Raw genomic sequence first — 25988 nt, 5'->3', positions numbered from 1 at the left:
ACAAAACCAAAAAACAGCCCTGTGCTTGCACTGCGCTCTTTTGACCTGCCAAACCAGGACCAGGTATGACAGGTCCTGACAAAGAAGTGAAACAGAAATGGGCTTACTAATGTAAATTATGTGTAAATTATTAATACTAGAAGTTTGATCAAAATTGTCAATGTTGGGAAGGCTCTATCTGACTATTTGTGGAAGGACACGTCTCTATAAATTTTTATTCCCTGGAAAATATTTACAAGAAACACAGAAAACATAGCTTGGTGTTAAACGACTGAGCTAGGGCCAGACACTATGTGTAATGTCAAAGTCAGTATCTCATGATGGTAAGTGCTTTGTCAGTCCTGTCATCTGATCTCCAAAAATAGTTGTTTGTCTGTTTCTGTAGTTTTTTAAACCTGCTAGTTAGCAAAGCAAAAGTTGGGGCTCCAGGTTTTGAGGGTTCTGAGGTATGGAAAGGAATTGCATGTCACTGTAAAGCAATTCAAATTGAGTAAATACATATATCCATCTACCTGCAGGGATGTGCATCCTACAAGTTTTGCCTTAAACAAAGCTGTAACTCTTCTTTTTTTCCTCTTCTAGAAAGCTGAATGGATGACAACTACTTGCAACCATGCACTTTATGCGATATGTGATGTATTCACACAATATTTAGAAGTACTTAGTGATGTTCTTTTGGATGATATATTTGCACAGCTGTACTGGTGTGTGCAGCAAGGTAGGACTTTACCAAATTATGTTTAACAACGTTAACATTTTACTATGTTGAATGTGAATAAACAAATGCGCTGTTTGTCTTTTCCAGACAATGAACAACTGGCACGATCTGGTACAAACTGTTTGGAGAATGTTGTCATCCTAAATGGTGAAAAGTTTACCCTAGAAATCTGGGATAAAACTTGTACTTGCATGCTGGATATTTTCAAAACTACAATCCCTCATGCGTAAGTCGATAGTTAATATTTATACTTTGTAAAATAGTTTATCTGGATGACTTACTGATTTCAAACTGTTAGATATCTAATAGGTGGGGGGGGAACAAAAAAGCTGTTATGTGTGGACTAAATAGAAGCAGACTTTCTTGGAACGTAAGGATAAATTAGGTGCTAGATACACTACTTTGGTGTTATAAATGATAAACTGTTATAACTAGAAATAACGTATAGACAATACGGGGCGGAGGCGGCGGGGGGGTAACAACCCAAAACTGTAACTTGATTCAGTTTAAAATGTTGGATTTTTTGAGAAACATTATCTGGTTTTTTTGGTCACTTTGTTTTTCTAATAGAAGAATGCTATTGATAGGCAGACTTTGCAATTTATAATTACATGTGAAGCTTTTTCCACAAAATACTTAAATACTTCAACAGTCTTACAGATTTAAGTCTCTGTGGTTGATGGTTAACTTCCATCATATGTTTCTATGAATACTAATCTTTTTATGAAAATTATCTTGCATATTTGGTATGTCTTTCCCTTCGTGTTATAACTCTATGTGAAGTTTCTGGAACAAGGCTGTACTATTCTTAGTGTGTTATTCTTAGTATGAATATATAACATGAATATATACATGTTATATATTCATGGAGCAGAATAACAAGAAATCATTTCCAGCATTATATCAAAGATGAGGTGTTTTTTCCCTTACCCTGCCAACACTGAGGTGAAACATTGCTTGTTTTCGAATCTAATAGTCTTAAGGCAAGTAATAATACAACAGTTCAACATTATGTCTGTCAACTAGTTCATAGCGTTTGCTTCTGGGTATCACCCTAGTTCGTGCCTGAAGAACTGAAGCAAAAGGGAACCTTCTGCACATCAGTGTTTCCTTAATTTTATAGCTGTGTATCAGATAGCACTGTAAGAGAGCTTCATTCATGCTTAAAAGATAAGTTAATCCATCTATCACTACCTCACCTACTTTTCTATGTGAATGAATTAATTGCATCCAAAAAATAATACTAAAATAAAGCTGAAACATCCGGGAGCTAGCAAGATTTTTTTTTTTTTTTTTTTGCATTTTGGTAACTGCAAAAAATAAAATTTGAAACCAAATCTCTGGATGTAAAAGTCCAATTGAATTAGCCCTAACTTACTATGTTTTGGCTTCCACATATGAGCAAAACTTAGGTTTCTGCATCTGGGCAAGAACAACCCCATGTACCAGTACAAGTTGGGGACAGACCTGTTGGAGACCAGCGTAGGGGAAAGGGACCTGGGGGTCCTAGTGGACAGCAGGATGACCATGAGCCAGCAGTGTGCCCTTGTGGCCAAGAAGGCCAATGGCATCCTGGGGTGTATTAGAAGGGGTGTGGTTAGCAGGTCAAGAGAGGTTCTCCTCCCCCTCTACTCTGCCCTGGTGAGGCCGCATCTGGAATATTGTGTCCAGTTCTGGGCCCCTCAGTTCAAGAAGGACAGGGAACTGCTAGAGAGAGTCCAGTGCAGAGCCACGAGGATGATTAAGGGAGTGGAACATCTCCCTTATGAGGAGAGGCTGAGGGAGCTGGGTCTCTTTAGCTTGGAGAAGAGGAGACTGAGGGGTGACCTCATTAATGTTTATAAATATGGAAAGGGCAAGTGTCATGAGGATGGAGCCAGGCTCTTCTCAGTGACATCCCTTGACAGGACAAGGGGCAATGGGTGCAAGCTGGAACACAGGAGGTTCCACATAAATATGAGGAAAAACTTCTTTACGGTGAGGGTGACCGAACACTGGAACAGGCTGCCCAGAGAGGTTGTGGAGTCTCCTTCTCTGGAGACATTCAAAACCCGCCTGGACGCGTTCCTGTGTGATATGATCTAGGTAATCCTGTTCCGGCAGGGGGATTGGACTAGATGATCTTTCGAGGTCCCTTCCAATCCCTAACATTCTGTGATTCTGTGATTCTGGGTATTCTTATGGTTGTATATTAGAAACCCTTCTAGAGCAGCATTTTGGATATCTTAATATTTAGACAAATTCAAAATACTCTTGTTGCCTTTAGCTATATGTGATGTGAAATATGTGCATTATTCCCTTTGAAGTTTATGGCACTTCTGCTTTTCAAATGGGTTATTTTTCCTAGGAGGGTATCTGACTCCTTCCATAGATTTCCATTCTTTACTTCCCATCTCCTTTTTTAATTTTTCTATGCCTTCTTTGAGAACTTCATTATATTATTCTTTCCTGTATTTCTGGGAGGTTCCCAACTTTTGCAGGGTAAAGTAAATCTTACTTGGATTTTATACATGAGGAATCCCTTGAGCATATGTAATCAGTCTCCTTTCCCATCGTGAAAGTACACCTGCTCTTTCCCAAACAATTGTTGGGTGGCACAAAACTGCTCAAAACAGTCTTTTCACTTTGACCATATTTGATTAAAGCTGAAGCTTTTTAGATGGGTAAGAAAAAATTATGATAACAATATACAGGTATTCATATTTTTAATGGAGACTTTGTACTCTTTTTTTTTCCTTCTCTTTCTGAGCCTTAAGAAGATACTTCCTTCTCCTTCTGTACAGCTCCTTTTTTTTTTACTCTCTTTTTATGGGATCTGCTGCTTTTTCTGTGACTCCTGGTTTGGCTGGCATTTCATATTTATATTTCTTCTCTATTAGTCTTATTTTCCTCTGTTAGTTTTATTTTTGCAGTGAAGCTTTTCCTGCTCTCTCAGCCTTAGTTGGTTTTTTTTTTTTTTTTTGACAACATAGTTTTAATACCCAGCTTGTTGTGGAGGCTGCCCCAGTATTTAGAGAAGGCAGCAAATGCTCCTTTTACCTTTGTTTTCCCATGTCTGGAAGTAGCACAGTAGTTAGCGTTGAAATGAAGACGGAGACAAATCGCACAGTGGTAAATACGAAAGTTTTACGGGCAAGTGCTTTATTGTTAATTGTCTTGAAATGGTCAGATGCTATGAATCTCTGGAGTGTAAAGTATCTTCTGGCACAGGTTTTTATTAATCTGATCAGGTAGGATTACATCTGTTCTTTTTTAGCATTCATATAAAGCATCTTCCAGGTATTGTGTAACTTCTTCAATTTAAGAGTTGCAGCACTGGCTGCAGGAGTTCTTAGTTGCAGTACTAGCCTCTGCTGGTTCTTGGCAAGTTATCTTTCTGCAAACAGAGATGATCATGTTATTTCCTTGTTTGGAAAACTTAGTAGTAGAATATTTACTCAGCTACCAATTTCAGCAAGGATCACTTACTAGAAAAGCCCAAGCTGTACTCCTGCCAAGCTTCCACAAAATCATTGAGTTGTTCATAGCTGAGGATACTAACACAGAATCACACAGAATGGCTCAGGTTGGAAGGGACTCTGGAGGTTGGCTGGTCCAGCCCCCTTGCTCAAGCATAGCCACCCAGAGCAGTTTCCCCAGGACGATGTCCTGGCTTCTGATTATCTCCAAGGAGGGAAGCTCCACAGACTCCTTGGGCAACCTGTGCCAGTGCTCGGTCACCCTCACAGTGGAAAAATATCTCCTGATATTCAGAGGGAACCTCCTGTGTTTCAGTTTGTGCCCATTGCTTCTGATCCTGTCCCTGGGCACCACTGAAAAGAGCCTGGCTCCATCTTTGTTCCTTCCCATCCAGTGTTTATACACATTGCTGAGATCCCCCCTGGTCTTTCTCTTCTCCAGGCTGAACAGTCCCAGCTCTCTCAGCCTTTCCTCATAGGATAGAAGCTCCAGTCCCTTCCTCATGTTCGTGGCCTTTTGCTGGACTGTCTCCAGTACATCCATGTCATTCTTGTAGTGGGGAGCCCAGGACTGGACACAGTTAGAGGGGCAGGATCGCCTCCCTCCACCTGCTCTTCCTAATGAGCCCAAGATACCATTTGCAGCAAGGGCACATTACTGACTCATGTCCAGCTGGTGTCCACCAGGACCTGCAGGGCCTTCTCTGACAAGCTGCTTTCCAGTCAGTTGGTCCCCAGCATGTACTGGTGCATGGGGTTGTTCCTCTCCAGGTGAAGAACTTTGCACTTCCCCTTACTGAACTGCACGAGGTTTCTGTCAGCCCAGTATCTATATCCATGTTTGCTTCCATTAATTTAAATGAAAACAACCCACCATATTGAAGTGGACTTTTTAGAATATTGGTTCTGATCTGTATTTCAAACTTACTAAATTTGGTACTGGTTTTGTGTTTTCAAGGCTGCTGACTTGGCGACCAGTCAGTGGGGAGTTTGGCTCCGGATCTCCCACTGATGCAAAAGAAAAACTGGTAAGCTGCTGAAGTAAAAAATATTTTAAAAGCTTTCAAGAGGTTGGTACAAATGTGTTGTGATGTAGAATAAGTGAAAAGTATACTTAGTTTGAACCCGGTTTTCAATTTTGATTTACTTGAAAAAGTTTTCTCCAGCTAAAGTGCTATTTAATGCTTAAAAATGGCAAGGAATTAATGGAGAAAGAGAAGTACGTATTTGTTTGCAGCAAAGTTGGCTTCCAGAAGTTGTCTGTAGGTTGTTATCTGTGTATGTTTTAGGTAACATTCTGTGTCTGGTGGTTCTCTGTAATACCATATCTACGGTTTGAGTTGTTTTCTGGTTTGGAGTGTGTTTTTTGTTTCATTTTGCTCAATATTCTCTTTGATATATTGGCATGATGAGAAAATGCTGGAAGGACTTCTTTTCCCTTCAAATTTTCTCTGGTAATAAGAACTTAAACATCAGTGTTTAGAATCAAAAATACATATAACCATCAGATTTCTTTGCACTGATTGAATAAACTGATGTAAAATTTGGACTTGCCTGCAAGTGGCAGCCCTGTAGCTACTTTACTACTGATGAGAATTAGTTTAGCTTTTGGACGTTCTCACAAGATTGCTGCATGAAGTTCTTTATAGATTAAGGAAGCATTTGATAAAAATTGTTCAAGGATATGGTCACAAATGAGTTCTACTAAGAGAGACCGACTCCCTCCATTTATCTTTATGGAGCATTAATATAATTTACTTACAAAAGAGTGTAAATGTTTGTGATGGCCAGTTCTCATTATACAGGTATTTTACATCCATGTAACTGAGTATGCTTGCTATATCTTGACTCATTTGTAGTGGTTTGGTGTATAAAACGTTTGATCTAAATGTTGGCTATGTTTTTGATCCGTTTATGTCAAATATCATAGCATGCAAAAATGGCAAATAATTGAATGTCTTAGTCGTGAATAAATTGAAAGATGCTTTCTCTTTGAAATAGTTTTAACATGAGTGTTCTAAAAAATCTTTTTTGTCTTCAGTGTAAAAAGACACTTTACAACTTCAAAATTAACAGAACTTTTATAATAAATGGTGTTAAGGTATATTTTGGATCTTTTTAGTGGGATAGAATTTTTGCAGGCTTTAGATATTTTCATCTAATTTTTTCTTCAGGTAGTTCAAATATAATGAAGGGTTCTAGTATCTATAGTCATAATATCTATTAAAAGAGTATTTATACTTATTAGAGATTAAAACCTTGGTTATTTACTGGTATGAGAGATTGATATGTTCTTTATAGGCACTGTATGTGTAGATTTAAATCTCGCTAACAGCACAATGCAGGGAATTAATGTGTAGTCCCCAGTGGCACTTACAGAACAAATGCCAACAGAAACGCTGGGTCATTGAAAGGGACGGTAATTGCTATATATAACTGCTTTGCAGTTAATGGTAACATATTTTGATATTAATTACATTTCCCTCTTTCAATGAATGCTTTATGAAATGAAAACAACAGGTATTACCATTGATTTTAATAATTTACATTCAACTGATCAAGAAGGAAGATGTTTATTAAAAATAAAAACAAAAACCCAGCAATTCATCTTCCAAAGTCATTACGCTCTAGCTCACAAGATAACACAATACAACGTGGAGAATCAGAACATGTTGCAGAAGTCTGCTGAAGCAGCTCTCTGTCAAAAGAATTTTGAATTAGAGCATTTTCTTGATACGCGTATATTCTCCTCCGTCATCATTTTACTGTGGTGAAGTCCTGTAGCACCTACAAACATGTTAGCAGGAACTTATAATTCACAGCATTCAAGGGAGTAAAGGCAAGTAAAGATTAAAGTTCAATGATACCTCATATTGTTTGGACTTGTCATTTGAGAGCTGTGTGTTCACATTTTCACGTGTTACAAAAAGAATACAAATTCTCACTGAAGCTGTTAGAGGTTGTTATTGTAGATCAAGGTAGATATTGTATTTTCCAGTATCGGAACCTTGCAGCAAACCTCATACACTTAATCTGATAAAAGTCAATAACTGTTGGCTGATACACTAAATGCTTGGATGGCATTATGTGCAAAATACTACTCATTGACTTTGATGTGTATTTTAAGTATTTGTTGCCTGTTAAATTTTCGATTCTTTCTTAGTAGGTCTTCTTTTTGGTACATCTTTCTTGAATGCTAATATCAAATATGACTAAAGTGAATGAAAAAGTGCAGTGTTGAAACAGCAAATGTCTTAAACTATGAAGAGCACAACACTATTGATGATTAGCTTGCAGAAGTTTTCTGTAAGTTAACTATTTTTTTTTTTTTGCTTTCTTTTCAGGATACAATCTCACAGAAGTCAGTAGATATTCATGATTCTGTTCAGCCTAGATCTTCAGATGGACGTCTGTATCAACCTAGTGCGGGGCCCACCGTTGGTGAAGAAATGAGTAAAACCAGGCCAACAGCAAGTGAGTGTTTTGTAGTGATTTGGCATTTTATATCTGTTAAGAGTAGTATTTAGCAGATGTTTGATATCTGTAGTTATAGCCCCAACTATAACTTAGAAACATGATGTGAAGAAAATTACATTGATTAAATTTCTGTCTTCTTGTAGTTTGACAGAATTCTGTTGACTCTTGTGGGTGCACATTTTTGACCTGTGCTTTAAAAATCTAGAGTTCAGCTGCTAACTTGCAGGCTTTTTACCATAAGAGAGTATAGGAAACCTTTAAGATACTCGTGCAAAGTTATGTGTTGGTGCTTAAAATGCTCAAGTCTTGTGCTATTAGTACTTGCCACAAGTACAAACCAGCATTGATAATACCAGCACTATCCTAATCCCCCTCTGCCTGTGGACAGTCTCAGTCTCTGGCTCTTGCCATTGCACTGATGCTAACAATGAGGTCACTAATTTTGATGATTTGGGGGTAACATTGAATATTTGTCCGGTATACAGGAGGCAACTTTAAAGTTAGGAAATAGCTTTTGAAAACCTGCCAGTTGTTAACATGGTGGTCAGTCCTGGTTTTAGAAGAATAATTCACATGGGTGGATTTCAGGTTTGGTTTTCGAATGTGCTTGAAGTTAAGCTGTCTTCAACTTACCCCCAAAGTAGCTCAAAAAAGAAAAAAGTATTGCAGTTCTTTAGTTAACAAGCAATTTTCTTTTTCTTTCCTTTAAAGAATTTCCAGAGCAGAAGTTATTCGCTGCTCTTTTGATCAAATGTGTTGTACAACTGGAACTCATTCAGACTATCGACAATATTGTGTTCTTCCCAGCAACTAGCAAAAAAGAGGATGCAGAGAATCTAGCAGCAGCACAAGTAAGTAGAACTGATAGGTATCTCTCTTTTTAACAGCTTTTTCTCTAGTGGATAAAGTTTCATAAACTCCTGTAACATCTTCTAATTTACAATTTTTAGAAGCGCTTGAGAACTTCCAGCAGACTGTTGAGATCTTTTACATCTTGCATTAATTTGCATTTGCTGTGCTGGGGCAGCACACTGGAGATTAAAACATGTATAGTTCAAAGGGGTTTATGTAACTGGGATGTGGATACAACTTTTAATATACTTTTAAGTTTAAACACAAGTACAGGTGAAAACAGGGTAGGATTGAGTTACCACAGGAGCTTGCTGAAGACAATTGTGAATTTTTACTTGAAAACTCTTTTTTTTTTCTTAATAGAGAGATGCAGTAGACTTCGATGTCCATGTGGATACACAAGATCAAGGGATGTATCGTTTTCTAACATCACAGCAGCTTTTTAAACTTCTCGATTGTCTGCTGGAATCTCACAGATTTGCTAAAGCATTTAATTCAAACAATGAACAAAGAACAGCTCTCTGGAAAGCGGGTGAGTCGGTCACCTTGGAGAAATATTTTGTGAGAATGTGTTACTGTGCCTTGAATTGACCCAAAAATAGGTCAGAAGTGCTTTGATGCTGAATGTAAAATTGAATATTAGGCTGTAAGTTTATAACCCTAGAATCCCTAAGAGGAGAAGAGCTCATCTGTGCAGGTGCAAATACCTTTTCGATTTCCTAAAATTTAAGGTTTTGCTGGGTTACGGCTGCCAGGCTGATCCCAGGCTGTAGGTGTGAGTCCCATGCCTGGAAGCTGCAGGCACAAAACCCCAAAACTTCTTGGGGGGTTGTTTTACCTACCATTGTATAAGTGAAATATATGTCATTTTCTGAAACAGATGGAAAATGGACTCTCTGTAGCATTGTGTTTAATCTATTCCTTGCACCAAAGTTAGCTACATTAATATTTTTAATGGCAAATGCGTGCTGTGACTGTGCAGCAAGCTGTTTTGTGTATTGGTGTGTGCATACACAGAACCAGTTCAGCTTGAGTGAAGTACTGTTAATACTTATGGGTATGCTTTTTGCTAGTACGGACCTCCAGTAGCAAACTGAGGTTAATTATACAGTAACAGCTTTGGGAACAGTAGTATTGTAGACATTTTTATCAAAAACAAGCAATAAAACAGTGTACATTGTAGATAAATGATTGAGACAAAATGGTCCGTTGCTCAGGTGGTTAGAATGCACTTTTATCATACACTCAGGTTTCACATCGACTTGGAAGCTTCTATAAAAATGAGTGCCGTACACAATTATGGTGCATATCCATAGGTTAATTTTCAGCAGTACTCCATTGTACTAAATGTCGTGAGAAATTAATTGCATGGTGTGGATCTTCTAACCATCTACGTGCAGAAGATGCTTAGAAGGAGAAGTGGGAGGCATTAAGGAAAAATGTCAGATGAAACAAAAATCTAAATGGATGCTTGGAATTTCTCTAGGTTTCAAAGGCAAATCAAAGCCTAATCTTCTGAAACAGGAGACGAGTAGTCTTGCCTGTGGGTTGCGCATTCTGTTCCGTATGTACATGGACGAAAGCCGTACCAGCGCATGGGAGGAAGTCCAGCAAAGGCTGCTAAAGTAAGGTCCATGTTGCTGAACCTGTGGATGTTATTTCTGATGTTAAACAATGTTTATTTTTCTTTAAAAGGCTAGACCTCCTCTGTTTGCAGTAAACTTCCTAGAGCTAATGCAGTATGGTGGTGGTGACAGCTAATATTAAGAGTTTTTATGTTGTGTGGAGAGTGCTGTGACTCCAGCCACTAGTGCTGCCTCTGCTTTTTGTTCTAATGACATGTTTTGCAGGAGAGAACAAAGGTTTTGTCACCTTCTTTTTGTGTAGCATGTGGGTAGGTGGGGGATTGTTACAGCTCCTCTTTAAACAAAAGCAGCTATCACCTAAACCCCTCATTTTTGTTTCAGTAACCTCAGGTATTATAGGGAACTGATGCTCTTTGTTCTCATCTACAGAAATGAACACTGGGCTTGAGGAGCCTATGGGCATACAGAAGCTTTTGGCTCTTTGGTTATTCATCACTGTGAATACTAAGGTTCACCTGAATGTTTTTAGCTTACAAAGTTGTTCAAGCAACTGTTGGAATAACAGAGGGCTTAAAACCATGGCAGTAACACAGTGAAAGTATTTTAAGGTTTATAGATCAGGGAACAGAGGTTACATCAGCATGAGATTAATTTTTAAAGTCTACATATCATTTTGTCACATGCATTTTAATACCTCTCAAAGAGCACTTGATACACTTTATATTTATGCACAAAGAGCGCGATCATGTTTTGTCAGCATATTTAATACTGAAGTCATGGGACTTTGGTTTTGAGTTGAACAAAATCACTGCTTTCTATTACTAATCAGGCTTACAGTAGCTTTCATAAAATGATGCTGTTCTACACCAGGGCTCTACACCGGTATAGTTGCAAAGCCAAAGCTCCTGATCTGCAGCAGAGCTCAAACTAAAATGTTAGTTACTAGTTTTTGTGTCTTTCCTCTGTAGCGTCTGCAGTGAGGCTCTGAGTTATTTCCTCACTCTTACATCAGAAAGTCATCGGGAAGCCTGGACTAATCTATTACTCTTATTTTTGACTAAAGTCCTGAAGATAAGTGATGAAAGGGTAAGTAACTTTTTGGAATGGTATTTAAGACAACGTTTACAGGTAAGCAGTAGTTCCAGCCCGATTCTTTACACACAGTTATATCCTTGACTTTAAAAGCCTGTGCTGGTCTGTAGACACTCTTTGTTGAGGGAACGTACATTGAAACTGCACTTGGCGGATACTGACAGTAGTAACGCAGAGTGAAGGTCCAGTGAGTGATAAAAATGTGTCTGAGAAAATACAAAAGATGCTAAAATCCTTGAGAAATGTGTGTTAAGATGCTTTTACCCCTCTTCTGCTGAGGAAGAGGATTAGTGGCTGATATTTTATTCGAAGAAATAACTCCTGTTTCTGCTTCCAGTGCTACATGTACATCACCTGGACCTTCTCCAAAGCAATTCTGCAGTAAATAAATCCATATTTAGATCTCCCTCTATTTCTAACAAAACTTGGCTGAAATACTAAGTCAAAGGGTCCAACTACAACAAAATACTTATAATAGAAGAATTCTTCCTCTTGAAGAATAAGCATTAGCAAGGAGCTCTGTGTAGCTAGTGAGAATCTGTCAGAGTACATCACAGCTGTCCTAGCCTTATTCTAGCACTGCTGGCTTCAGTTATAAAGGTGTTTCTGCTTGTCACTTTGTGGGTTTCTCACCTTGACTAGGGAGAGTATTGAAATTTTCTTCACTTGCAACAAGCCTTCTGAGACGTATTGATGCATAATACGATAATTCCTTCTGTTTGTTTTCTCCTCAGTTCAAGGCTCATGCCTCATTCTACTATCCTCTGCTGTGTGAAATTATGCAGTTTGACCTTATTCCTGAACTTAGAGCTGTTCTACGGAGATTTTTCCTGCGGATTGGTGTGGTTTTCCAAATATCCCAACCACCAGAACAAGAGTCTGGAATAAGAAAGCAGTAGCAGACAGCTGACCGAGCATTGGTCTGCTTAGAAGTTCATAGTCCTCAGCTAAATAAAAGGACCAGGTAGCTGAGCCGTTCTGTCTGGATATCCATAAAAATGGTTTCTTTGTATGGCGATGTGTATCCAAGGGTTAACGGTACAGCTGCTTACAACTGTAATTAAGGCTTGCAACACTCCAGTCCCTTTATTTCCTGATGGATTCTCTCTCTTGGTTTCTCTTCCCTGGCTCGTGCTGAGCACAGAGCCAGTTTTTAGCACAGTCCTCTTGTCAGCATGGGCTGCAATATCCTTTACTGTCCTAGACAGCAGTATAGCAACAGATGTTTATGGCGGGTGTGAAAGTAAAATGTACCCAAAGAACTATATATGGAAAGGTTTGAGCTTCTGCAAGAAGTACAACTCAGGAGAGCTGTATTTTGAAGGACAAAATGTTTATAGTGAAAAGAAAATGGAGATTATTGTTCATGGTAAAAGATATTTAGCAACTATCTCTGATATTCTTATTCTAAGATTTTTGCACACTCAGGCTGCCTGAGACATTGGTAATCATCCTCCTGTGAAAAATGTACAGAGATGCAGGTCTGTAATATAAACTCTTTAACACTATACAGTTCTTCCTGAATTGTTTTATTTCTCTATTATTGATTTGGTGAAAACCCATAACACTTCATTGTTTACCAAATGCACTAGAAGGTTGGGTTTATTTTTTTGGGTTGTGATTTTTTTTTTCTTTTTTCTTTTTTTTTCTGGTTTCATTGTAGCCCAGAAGTTAGTGTTGCTGACTTTTGTCAAGAGCAGAGGTAGAAATACCACGACTGACATAACTACCTGTAATATACTTGTTTTAGGGCTTTTAAAGATAACGAGCCATTGAAATGATGATCCTTCAAGGACTGGAACTTGAATCACTGCAAACAAGTCTAGGTTGTGTCTGCTGTCAGATGTTTTTTGTTTGATGTAGATTTCACTCTTCTGTACAGAACTTAATGTTGAATATATTCAAGTAACAAATCTGGCATGGTTTGGGGATGGTTAAATTTATTGGAAATGTATTCATACTGTGAATTGTGCTCTGATGGTTAAAAGACAAGATTGTCAAGCATTCTGTATTAACAGACAAGATTGTCAAGCATTCTGTATTACAATGGATGTAGAAATTTTTTTCAGATGGACAAAATGTATATGGTACAGATATGTAAAGTTTTCTATGTAAAAAAAAATTCTGTACAACTTTCTGTACAATATTTGGTTCTCATCTGGCATATTCTAATCGGGTTATAGGTCAATAAAGTTTTTGAACTCTTTCATCAGTGCAATCAAAACCAGTCTAATCCACAGCTACTTGTTTTACAGTTTCCTTTGCCTCTCATGCTCTCATTTCAAAGGAACAAACCCCAGCCCTGCAGGGGCAGAAAGGTGGGTGCCCTTTGGTTGAGCCTTCTCACCTTTAGGCAAATACAGGGTGAAAAAGAATGGTAAGTTTTAAAAACAAAAAACAAACAAAAAAAACACACAAAAAAAAAAAAAACGACAAAAAAAAAGGAAGAATAGAAGTGCTTGTAGGTGGGCTACTCAAATGAACACTGTAGTGCTGCACAGATAGAAACTCAAATACTGCGTTTTGCTTTCTGGGGATTAAAATATTAATAGGAAACAGACTATGGAATAAGGGTGAATGGGAGGGAAAGGCTGGGATTACAGTTCATCTGACTGCTGACTTGGCATGCATCAGCCAGCTAAGCCTTGTCAGCCTCTTTGATTTTGTAACTAAAAATGGAATTGGGTTGTTCTCCAGTGTGTTCTCACAAAACTCACGACTAGCAAAGGAGAGAAGCGTGAAGGCTGAGAAAGTAAATGAGGGAGTCTCATGTCACAGAGGAATGAATCTCCCTGTTCACAGCAGGCTCCAAAACTAAGCATAAGCAGTTCAGTGAAACAGCTATGGAAAAGCCAGTGAAGGGAATTAAAAGGCATGACCTGTGACTAGGAATTTTCTCATCATGTTAATTGAGGTGGGTGAAGCAAAACCAAATTGGATTTATAAAGTCAGAAGGGGGAAAATTGAGGTTATTTTAATTAATTGTAATTGTACAGCCTTTCCTCTTGGGCTGTATTTTATTTTTTCAGTTTGTTGTGTAATATTTAAATCTTAAACCACTGTGCTAGGCCAGACCTGAGGTCTCTCTTGTCTTTTTGACAGGGATCAGTAATTATTCTTAAGAGTAAGTATCATGTCCCATCACTGTTGATGTCGTACTCTCCCCCATGCCTGTGCCAGTGCCCTTGGTACCATGATAGAGGTGTTCTGACACTGTTACCTAGAGCACTGTTCCAACAGCCATTTATGTATCTGTTACCCGTGTGTCTGCCTAATTCCTTTTTAAATGTCTCTGTTCAAGAGTCAGCATTCAGTGGCAGTGAGTACAATAGATTATCTACGAAGTGTGGTAGTTTGGGTGTGAGATTTTTTTGGCTGTGTGGGTTTTTTTTTATATTTAAACCTCACTGCTTCATTGTTCTGTTGTGTACTATTTAGTGATGACTTTCTTTACAGCATGACCTTCTCATGCCTTACCTTATTTATTGCTTAGGTGGAAGAGGCCTAATAGCTGTTTAGTCTTGGTTCATTGGAAACTGAACTCTTGTTATCATCATTACTCTTTTCTGTACCTCTCTAATCCTTGCAAGGCCGGAACTGCAGTAACTGCACTCTGGGTGTCACAGCTCTCTAAATGCTCACCACGTCTGCAGCGATTGTCAGAAAAAGGGGGTCAGGGGCAGGAAAGGAGTTCTCTTTTTGTCATCTCAGCTTTGAGCCTCAGGACTGTGGATTGCGGCTGCATTTGTTTTGCAGATGAGACTGTCATGATAAAAAAAAAGTACAAAAATGTAGGAAGGCAGAAAGGCCTACAACTGAACTTCAGATTATATGCAAAGAAAGCTGAAGGAAAGATTTGGGAAGGAAAGATGCGAAGGACCAAGAGTCTCCTCAATAGCAGCCTGGATGCTGAGGGGAGGACAGCTGTAAGGAGTGTAATTCACTGTGCTAAATGCTGTTGAGCAGTGAGGTTAACGTAAGTTCAGTGGCTTCAGGTCACTGCAGAGGTGAAGGAAGCAACTTGGAAGGCGGGCTGTGTTGTGTCTTAGACTTGAACTGGAGGAAACTAATGCCAGCCTGGGATGGTCAGTAACACATAAAAAAAAAGTCTTGGAGTTAAATGCAGCTGGCTTTTAAGGGTAACACTAACTATGCTGCTGGGGGTGGGTAAAACTTTAATCGAAGTTCAGGGAATAAAGAAAAATTGAGCTCTGTAGGCAGCTAGGTGAGGAAGAAGAGAAGACAAGTTCTGTACCTAGCCTGGAGCTAGTACAGTGAATGTGTCACGAAGTTCAACTCATGAAGCAACTGAAAAAAGTCATCAGCATCAAAAACAAGGGGAAGGCTTACAGGAGAGGAAGAGAAATATGAAATACGTAAGTTGGGCTCGGTGGTAGGGTGATAACTGTAATATAAAACATTTTCACCTTAGCTGCTTAAAATTAGCTGGGATTCCTGCCTCTGGGAAAATCAGACTGAAGCAGCCATGAGGCCTACACTACCTGCTCTGGCCTAGGTCTGGGATTGCACTAAGCTCCCAGCATTACTTACTGGCTGTTGCTGTCGTCCCCAAACTGATAAACACGATCAGCCTTTTAGTTGATGCGTCAGAAACTCAGGGTGAGAATGAGCCTGCCAGGGCACTTCCTCGCTGGGAAGGAGCCCGCTAGACCTCTGGAGAAGCTAAGCGCAACACAAAGTTGAAGTACATCTCTCAGCAAGCACCTCTTGGCTGCTGTCATCACAGCACAGCCGTGGCCTTCAAGCAGGCAGATAGATAGAAGCATGAAAGTGGCATTTTAGTAAAAAAATTTTTACAAATTGTTTTGGCTTCATCATTTGTTTTTCCCTCCTGGTCAAGTTTTGGAAGGAAAGCTCTGAGAGGAAAGTCACAGCCTTACCCTTGCTTCACCCTGGTGTTTCAAGTTCACTGAACTCCTAAAATCTTGCTTCTATCTACACATCCTTCTTGCTAAAGTGCTGTGCTTTTATTCAGCAGCTTTTCCATGTGTTTTTCCTGCTGCTGTGAAGACAGCCTTAATGTTCTAGTTTGTTCATGAGTAACCATAAGCTGAAGCAAATGATAAATTAAGAAAATGGAAGTTCACTTTCACAGTTTTAGTAACAAAATAATTTATTAACTTTTAAATCAGAACCATAAATTAAATATATGCAACAATATCTCTATTTCCAGCACATAACAGGTTAGGGAACATAACATACATTGCTTATAGTAATTTTTCCATGAAACTTTGCTGAGCTTTCATGCAGGATAGCACTCATCACTGTATGAAAAGCAACTGCCCTTCTCCAAGTTATTTACTCTTTTGGTAAAAGCTTAAAATGCACCTCTGCTGTTGGGTTGCCCTATTTCCAGACAGTTTTGGTGTTTGGCTATAAACAAAGCTAAAAATTAACTTCGATTTAATATGAAATTCACACACACACAGACACACACACTCTGTTTCTGGGGTAAGTCCAGCTCTGAGGCTGAAACTTGTATAAAAAGTGCAAAAACTGCCAAGCTCCTCCTCCACTTCCCACGTCATGTAATACAAAACATCCCTGGTCTACACCTCCGTTACACCGCAGCTTCTGTTAGTTTATTAATTATTGCTATTTTAAATTACACACACAGCTTCACACTATGTACATGGAAGAGAACTATCCCTACAAGAGACCCTGGAAAGTGCAGTAGTGCAGACCAGTCCCTCCTCTGCTGCAAGGCACAGCTGGGTCCCCCGGGGGCTCCAGTCAGCCGTGGGCCGTTGAGAGGCCTTGCCAACCCAGCTGTAGCGTGTTTTCGGGTGAAAGCTTTGCTGGGCTTGACTGTTCAGCCATGAGCCTCTGGAGCGTCTCTGAAGTTCCCGGTCGCAGCCAGGGCTCTGTTGCAACCGTGTCAACAGAACTGGGCCGCCTGCCAGCGTTAGACGGAGCGCGCTTCAGGTCATCCGCTTCTCCTAAGGATATGTTCTCACCTGAGAGATGGAGAGCAATGCACATACATTAAAGGGGACAAAAGCTTGTCACATCTTACCACAATATTTTGTTATACTGGAGAGGCTTATTTGTCTGCAACAAATGCAGAAATAATGCTTTTAAGTTACATTTGTTTCTACTTAACACAGATTTTTGATGTTCTGGGGACCTGAGCCCATCTAAAGTACAGCTAAAGACTCTTAAGTGTTTGATGTCTAATGCCAACAGTTTGCCCCCCCACCCCGCCCCGGCCAGATCAACAAGGAGGCAATACAGGTAACCTTGGATGGATGCAGTAGAAGGTTCTTGCTTTCCCAAAGCCTCCTATTGTAGCTACCAGTCAGTGCATATATGCATAGAAAATGCATATTAAAAATAAGGCCATTAAGTTACAGTGTTATGGCTAAACATTCTTGTATAGACAGTCTCTTACCCAGGTGAGAACTCAGGAAGGGGGAGAATTATTTTAACACTGCTAAACAGTGCAAATGCAAACAAGTCTCTACATCCCCATCCAGCATAGCTAACAACCTTAATGCCATGTCATTCTGAAACACAAACTGGGTAAGTCATCACCTTCCAGATACAAAAAAAAACCCAACAACAAAACAAACCACAAAAAAAAAAAAAACCAAACCAGCCTTGCCCTTTGTCTGCTAAATCCTGGGTCAGATGGACTCTCCTGTATGTTTTTAACATACAAAACTTATGGTGGTGTTAACAACAGTACACGGCAGAAAAAAAAAATACCTGAAGAAACTTAATTTTCTCTTTGCTACTTTTTTAAGAGATGGTATTTAGAAAAAATAAAAATAAGGTAATGTTCAGGTTTTTATTTAAACAAACTGTGGACTTTCAGGTCAGAAGGCTTCATTTCCCCAAATTTAACTATTACTGCCTTCAAAGACAAGGCCATTAGCTCTTCCAGCAGTCAGAGGTAAGAACAACTGTTTTGTCAGAGATAAGATCATAGTGCACATCACTATATCAGACTCATTTGGTGCTGCTTTTAGAAAGCACAACAGATCAGCTGCAGTACAAAATTTGTTTAATCGTGAATTTCAACACTTTGTATACTCCATAAAAAAATTGTTCTTTTAATCAGGCCACACACAAAGAATTTACTTTGGCGTTGCCACTTGATAATTCACAGTTTGTATTTGGAGGCTGGAGATAAGAAGACCTCATTCCTTCACATGAAATACTGATTTAGAAATTGAGTGGTGTCTGGAATCCTGCTAAACACTGACCGCAGCAGACCCTGACACTGACCGCAGCACATCCTGCCCCTAGATGAGAACAAATTCCTTCAGCACCCAGAGTGGATATTAGCGTTTGGCTGCTGTCAGCCTGCACTTGCCAGGAACCAAGCTGCTGCTCCCTGTAGATCATCACAGGCTCCAGCATGCCTTTACTTAAAGGCCCAGAGGAATGCCTAAAAAGTCTCAAGCAATTTAGGCAACTTCTCTTACATACAGCAGGGTCTCAGCCACATACCTAATGTGCTCAAAGCTATGAGGATTCTCTCTTCTTTATCTGAGTCTGCTCTTGTTTACCCAGCTAGGAACATGCATACATTGCCCACTGGAGAAAGTAGCTGCTGGCTGGCAGTGACTTCATCACCCAAAGTACTCACCAAGTCTGTGTTGATGGGAATGTTTTTTTTTTCGCATGGGTGAAAACAGAGGAGGAGACCTGGCTCCAATATGCACTAATTTTCCCATTAGGAAAACAATTCTAGGGTGGCTTTAGGATTCCCACATCAGTCCCAAATAGGAAAGTGAACTGCTGTGAACAGAGCCTCCTTACTGTGCCAACAGGATCAGCTCTTAAAATTTATTAAAGCCTTTAAATTGCCGTGTCCTGGTCATTTAAAGGGAAGACAAACAGCTAAAGTTGCTTAGTTACATTTGACAGAGTTGTTCTCTCCCAGCAGTGTCTCTGAGGGTAGAGAAGAAATAACAGTCCTAGCTGTTGGGAAAGCAAGAGGATGCCACAAGGGTTCTATCAAGCTGCCGGGGAAAAGGAATAAAAACCACCTGGCTTCACTCATATGTCTGGTAATGTCACTGAGTATGAGGAGGGAACAAGAGTGCAGTCAGCTCTGCAGCCCTAACAACCACAGCTGAGTAAAAGGATCACTTGTCACATTTCCAAGAGGCACATAGGCTAAGGATGAGTGATGGTCCCCATGCGTTCCAAAGAACAAGCTACATACAGGCATACAAATAAATAAATATACACACACACATATATAAAAGTTATGTATATCTAAACGCTGAAGCTCTGCAGACCACGACAAACAGAAGGCAAACAAAATAACAAGTGTAGTTCACATGATATGAGGTGAAATTATAAAAGAGGTGAGATAGAACAAGGGCAGAGAAGTAAAAGGAGTTCACATAGCAAAAATGTTTGGGTGGAGTAAAATTAGTAAAGCATTTGTTCAGATTACAGAAGAAATGAATATCAATGGAGTTTTTTTTCTAGTGACTTAAAAATCACAGTGAGATGGTTAAAACAAACAAAAGGATGAAGTGCTTGTAAGAGAACCCATAGCAACACATTCAGAAAAACACATTCAGCATTTGTACTCTGATGAAGTCTATAAAAAGGACACTGATACTGTAATTGCCTGGACAGCATAGCAACCGCCTCCTAAAAACAGGGAGACTTCAGACTCAGATGAAGGAATCATTAGCATAAAGTGTATCAACTGGGTCATAACCCACGTGAGAAATCAAAGGCCATTAACAGTTGCCATAACTGGTACCTCATACACGAAGTAGATCTACATCAGTCAGTCAGCCTATGGAGAAGCTCTGAGACACCCCCCCGAGTCTGATATATCATATGGTCGCAAGATATACACACTAAATTCACGTGCGTGTACAGTGAAAGAGGTATCAATATCAACCTCAAATACTGAACGATCATTTCTTTCCACTAACATTTCAGCTGTGCAGCTGGATATCCACATCTTGCTGCTAGCAGCGGCACATCCCGGTATTAAAAGTGGTACAGACAGGGCAAGTACGAGTGGCTGATCAGATAGGAATTAGAGTATCTTTTCCTATTACCCTCCTCTAAACTTACTCTAAAAAGCTGTGTTGAAGTTTGCTGGGGAACCTCTTGCATCAGCTACAGAGCTCTATAAATACTTCCTATGTTTGAGCCAGTTGCTCACTGTTCAACTACAGGCAGTCTATTAATATTTGTTCCTTTAATCATTGTAATTACTTTATATTAGTATTCACTGCATCATCTCTAGTATACAGAGCATACCCAAGTAAGCAGATTTCTGCTGGAGCTCAGTCAGTCTGCGCCATCGTTCTTCATTCTTGCCTTTCAACTGATCAATATCGAGGCTGAAGCTTGAGTGCAAAGAAAAGCTGTCAGGCTGCAGCAACGGTGTCTGGCCCGGTGGAACATCCTCCTGCAAAAAAATCCAAAAATGCACAAATCCTTCAGTTAAATAGTGTACTTTTTAAAAGGGCAAATAGTTATACATGTGCACCCTCTGTACCCATATCGTCCAGCCACTAAGGAACCACAGGAACTGTCTGACAGCGTTAGATCTGTGGTCTACCTTCATATTTAAGCCAATCTGGTTATCATACGTACAGCACACGCTAACGCTTTCTGCTTTATTCGTCTCCTCTCCCTTGCAGAAGGTGGAAACTGTGGTGATAAATTAACTTCTCCTAAGTCAGGAAACGTTTCCCGATTAGCACCTGGAAAAACAGATGTGAAATCATTTTCAAAGAAATCAAAATACTAGACAGTGTTCAAACCTGTTTATGTTTTGAAACGAGCCAATATATTGTACTTGATTTAATCACAGGAATCAAAGAAATGCATTCAATTAGGATTTCCTGCATGAAGCCAGTGATAATCCAGATGCAGACAAAAGAACAGGGTACCACAACAGCAGCAAGGGAGGAACTTCAAGCAAAGGCAAGGAATATCTTGAGACATACATTGAGATCTCTCTTATCTAGAGGCTAAAGCATTTCACATCCTGTAAATCCAGCACCTACCTTACTTCACCATAACTTGTTTATACCTAGTCCTTTGAAGAAAACAAGTACTCAAACAAGTATAGTATCTCTGCTTGAAAGAGAGAACACTAGGCAATTTGGAAGCATAAAAAGATACATAATTTATTACATGATTTTGTATGTAAATATGTTACATGGAATACATAATAACGTTACATGGAATGTTAACGTTACATGGAATATGATAACATAATGCCTTCATCACATATTCTTAGTCATATCTTCGCCTTTTCATGTAATAAAGTGTTAGAATCTGTTCATACAAAAATAAATAACTAAATACATTTTTGGTCATACCTCTATCACAATACGGTGGGGAAGTTTAATCTATTTTTATACTTTAAATAAACCCGAAGGTTATGTCTCTGCTTCACACTTGTTTTGTCTATTTCCCCTTCCTTTGCTGATTCTGGAAACTACTTCAAATACAAACTGTTTCAAACAGATACTTTTTTTCTCTCCAGGGCCAGTAACTGCTGTCTGGGGCTGGTTTATGGCTTTGCCGCTGGCTTGGTGCAGACAGTGGGCTCTGTTTTCCAGTTCAGTCCCTCTAGCACCTCCGAGAACACAGCCTCCCAGAAAGGAAAGGACTCTGCTTAACAAAACCTATACAGAAGCCATTACCACCAATTACTCCTTGTGACAACAAAGTCACTTCTTGGAAAGGCTCTTAGTCCAGTATGGCACATTAAGTTAAAAATAAAAAAAAAATTTAAAAAAAAAAAAAGTGTTTAAATTATCTACGTGCGCACACACATACACACAGAGTACCGAACAATTCTGCAGAATTTGTCCGAAATTATTTGGTTTGCTAAGGGACATACTGTGACATTAAAAATAAACCATAACTGTGGCAAGATTGGGTTTTTCATTTCCTAGAAATCTGAAAATAAATTTTAATGAAATATTTTATATCATATTCATGAGTTTCAAAGATCTTCAAAGTAAATTATAAAAGCAACAATTATTTTGGTTGAAAATTGAATTATTATTTTTGGTTTGAAAAATAAATTTGATTGATACTGATACCAAGGTCAGAGAAACAAAAACAGACATTTAAAAAAATTCTTTCAGATTACCAGCTGGTTTTTTCCTAGAAATAAAAATTTTATTCCCCTCTCCTCTTTTCACTCCCCCAGTTTCACCAAAGGTATCACAAATGTTTCAAGTAAAAAAATCAAAGCATAATTTTTGAAATGGTATATGGCTAACAATCCGCTTACCAGCATTCTAATTACAAGATCAGTTGAATTTCATTATATTAAAAATAGTGCTACTACTCAGAACACAAAAATTGTTTAATCACGTGAATTTATCACAACAGAAACAAACTACAAGCTACAGAAGAATTTATTTGCACCTTCAGTGTTTCATCAGTGTAAGATGCTACCTGTTCCTTTAAGCATCTATCATTCACATACTGCTACAGAGACGTGCTTTCAAATCACTGCATTAACACTAATGAATTCTAGGGTTTCAAGTGAGGTAAAAAAGGGGAAAAAGAAATTGATAAACCTCTTTATTCCTGACTGCCTCAAATTTCTGATAAATGCAAATTCATTGGTAATGCTGACATCTATTACAAAATTGATTTAGATTTTAAACTCATGTCAAAAAAAAAAAAAACCTAGAGGGTAGTGTTATGCTCTTCTTAGGAAATGAAAAACATTGTTAAAATACACCACAACTATTTCACGAAAGACGCTCAGAAAATGTGAGCAGCACAATCCACAGAGAAGGCAGCCCACAGATAATGAGAATTTTTATTTTTCATTTCAGGGATGGAAGTCACCAGATTCATATTCAGAATTTTAACAGCTATTTATAAAGCCCAAATAATGCAAAGGGTAACAAAGTTTTAGTTAGTGCCTACAGCTCAGTATTGGGGAACATGCTTTTCAACACAGTCATAAATGATCGGTGAAATAAAAAAAAGAAAAAAAAAAAAGGGGGGTGAATAGCATCCTAAGTTAACTCCCTCACCTCACTAAGTTGCAAGAATCAGCTGGAGGGGAAGAAGAAGGAAATAGGAGAGAGGACTATAAATACGACAAATCTTGTGAAAGTGGTGAATAAAACCGAGGAGCACCCCACTACACAGGCGGCAGATTAAAAGGAGATACTTCACACAAGCCATAATGTGGAAATTTATCCACACAATACTGCTGATGGTAAACAATTAGTGTGATTCAAAAATGCTGATTCCGATTCATGAAAGACAACCTATTAAAGACCCAGCTTAGCAAGACTTATTAAAGGCAATCACACGGCATTTGACTCAGGAAGCCTCTGAGCTGTAAGTCACTGGAGGCTGGAAGAGCACTCTGCAGTGTTGCCACATGCCTGCCCTCCTCCTCCTGTTCTTCCCCATGCACCTATTCTGGCTACTGTTAGAGACAGGGTATTTGGCCAGATTCTAGCCTGACAGACTCTCATAAAGCATCCTGTCATCATTTGGTCTGTAAATAATAAACAGTATTTCCTATCCTGAAGAAGAAGGTATAGCAGCGAGTACCAAATGCACTGAACAAGCCTGAAAGCCCCATCCTGTGCCCTTCCTGATGCCACGTTCCATCCTTGTACTCCAGGACTTGCACGTTAACAGAATAAGCTTAAATACATTTCAAATGAAAAATTCTGCTTTAACCAAAACCAGAGATAACAATCATCAGTCTACAGAAATATACCTAGTTTCATTTAAAAGTACTGGCAGGAATCTACTGTATTTCCCCTGTGGTAAAGAATAAAACCTTATAAGATGATTTCTCATATTTGAAAAGAATTTCAAGGTACTGTAATGCCTACTAATGGAAAATATCACATAGAGGCCTGAGCTGGTTCGTTTTTTTAAAAAAGAGAAGCTAAGTTCTAGCCTTATTATTTCTAGTGACTGGAAACAAAACACATCTGAAACAGCACTTTTACATACACGCATATAAAAGTTGAATAAAGAGACATAAGACAATGTGAGACATAGTCCCCTATACAAACACCTTAACCAAAAAATCTTCTCCTTCAGATGACTAAGAAATGACAGTGTTTACAAGTATGATGTTGTAAGTTACGTGAAATGAAGTAATGTGTGAACAGCAGAAAAGTTAGTAATTTAGAATCACTATTTTACACCCATATAATCATACTTAAAATTGAGCATGCTTGTAAAACAAAAGAATAAAAGTGAAAAGAACTGCTGGCTGCCCAACACTCATATTTCACTATGGACAGCTCGTTATTGTAAGCTGTGATTGCTAATAAATTATTTTATTTGCTGCAGAACAATAGAAGAGCATTGCATATTCTACCATTGTAACACATTTGCTGAACAAATATTAGCTTTTCCTTATCCAAAGCCGGGGAGACGTCAAAAAAAGCTCCCTGACAAGGCTAACGTCCCAGTCAGAGCACAGTAAGCACAGAAAGATGTTTTCTCACGAAAAGATGTGAAGTGGTATAAGGCAAGTGAGCAGCATCATTAATTTTAGGTGTCACCTACACAAATTTATTGCAGCACAATTCCATAAAGATCTGCATTTTAATTTGGAGGCATAATTTTCTAATACTTTAAAAACAATCACCATAGCTACACCCACTACAACAGTAATAATTATTAAAGACACATCATTAGATTAAATGACATGTTTGTACACTCATAACATGGTTGAGGGGAGGTTTAAACTCACCGATAAAAGTGCTATCTGATTCCAACTGCGAATTCTTCAAGAATTCATTAGATTCACTCCTGAACTACAAAAGTGAAACAGAAGACATGCAAATTCAGATGCCTCAATATCCTTCTGGGGCCAAATTATAATTAATGTAAATTAATTGTCAAACTTCTGCAAAGCAAACAGCAGCTCTATAGTGTTCTGTACTATGCCTTACTTCATGGCTATAAAAAACCTATACATTTTTAAATAACTCATGTTCTCTTTAAGTATTAGGGCTTTTTTACTTTTCTGTAATAATCCCATTTGCTGAAATTGCCTACGCATGGCAACTGTTGTGGTGATTTGTGTAACACACATTTCCACCAAGAAACAGTCAGCACTAGAAGTGAGCTTTGCACCTAAGGTTTTTATGAAATATGAATGAAATGAAGAATGATTCCTTATGTTTCACTTATCCCACCACATACAATCTTCGATATTAAAGCATTGAAATAACAAATTTCTTCATAGTAATAACAAGCACTAAGAGTAATACTTCTAGTTCACTGCATATATGCAACCATTTGTTACAGAAATTCTACTATGGAATAATTTATGTTGAAAACCATTCTGAAATCAAAGCAGCAGAAACTATTAGAGGAAACAGAACAAGAGAAAACAATTTTTTTACCACAAAGCATTGCTCCAAAGGATTTCAGGCAATAAATTACAACTATAAAATGCATTAAGGTGATTTTTTTTTTAATTAAAAAATGTTTCATTTCTGCATGTAGTTACAGTATTATCCTTGAGGCTAATGGCTTTGCTCTTGCACGGCCTCCCATTTTGTATGGTTTCACATTGCCATGAGACACAACTGAACTCTGTTATTCTGTAGTTTGGGTTAGTGCAGAATTCCAATTTGATAGCACTTTATTTTGCTCTTTTCACCAAGTCAGAAAATAAACATCCCATTTGAGACAATGTCTAATTATTGACTACCATGTGCATCACTTAAGCCACCTGAATTCAGAGCAACTGCTTCTGGCTTGGCTGCTTCTACTAATTCCCATGACCAGCAGCAATCTAACATCACATGAATATAAAATAAGTACTAA

General features: G+C 38.7%; 2 protein-coding genes across 7 annotated transcripts in view; one reads left to right on the top strand and one right to left on the bottom strand.

The window, feature by feature from the left end:
- The window catches only part of ARFGEF1 (ADP ribosylation factor guanine nucleotide exchange factor 1), a 97930-nt gene extending 84523 nt beyond the window's left edge, over positions 1–13407 (top strand). Inside the window, exons 31-39 of the mRNA XM_068395722.1 lie at positions 583–718; positions 806–944; positions 5135–5204; positions 7521–7650; positions 8365–8504; positions 8869–9037; positions 9992–10130; positions 11060–11177; positions 11918–13407. Of these exons, the coding sequence (XP_068251823.1) occupies positions 583–718; positions 806–944; positions 5135–5204; positions 7521–7650; positions 8365–8504; positions 8869–9037; positions 9992–10130; positions 11060–11177; positions 11918–12082 (1206 nt within the window). The 3' untranslated portion in view covers positions 12083–13407. The remainder of the gene's footprint in view (positions 1–582; positions 719–805; positions 945–5134; positions 5205–7520; positions 7651–8364; positions 8505–8868; positions 9038–9991; positions 10131–11059; positions 11178–11917) is intronic.
- Positions 13408–16378: 2971 nt separating this feature from the next.
- Positions 16379–25988, bottom strand: part of CSPP1 (centrosome and spindle pole associated protein 1) — a 76512-nt gene continuing 66902 nt past the window's right edge. For all 6 annotated transcript variants that reach the window (XM_068395990.1, XM_068395991.1, XM_068395988.1 and 3 more), the window contains 4 exons: positions 24904–24967; positions 20787–20896; positions 20448–20598; positions 16379–17161 (listed from right to left, as the gene is read on the bottom strand). In XM_068395990.1, the coding sequence (XP_068252091.1) occupies positions 16938–17161; positions 20448–20598; positions 20787–20896; positions 24904–24967 (549 nt within the window). In that variant the 3' untranslated portion in view covers positions 16379–16937. The remainder of the gene's footprint in view (positions 17162–20447; positions 20599–20786; positions 20897–24903; positions 24968–25988) is intronic.

This window comes from Nyctibius grandis, chromosome 3 (genome assembly GCF_013368605.1).
Source record: "Nyctibius grandis isolate bNycGra1 chromosome 3, bNycGra1.pri, whole genome shotgun sequence".
NCBI classification, from domain to species: Eukaryota; Metazoa; Chordata; class Aves; order Nyctibiiformes; family Nyctibiidae; genus Nyctibius; species Nyctibius grandis.
Note: the sequence above shows the minus strand (reverse complement) of the source record. Positions and strands in the feature narration are given on the sequence as shown.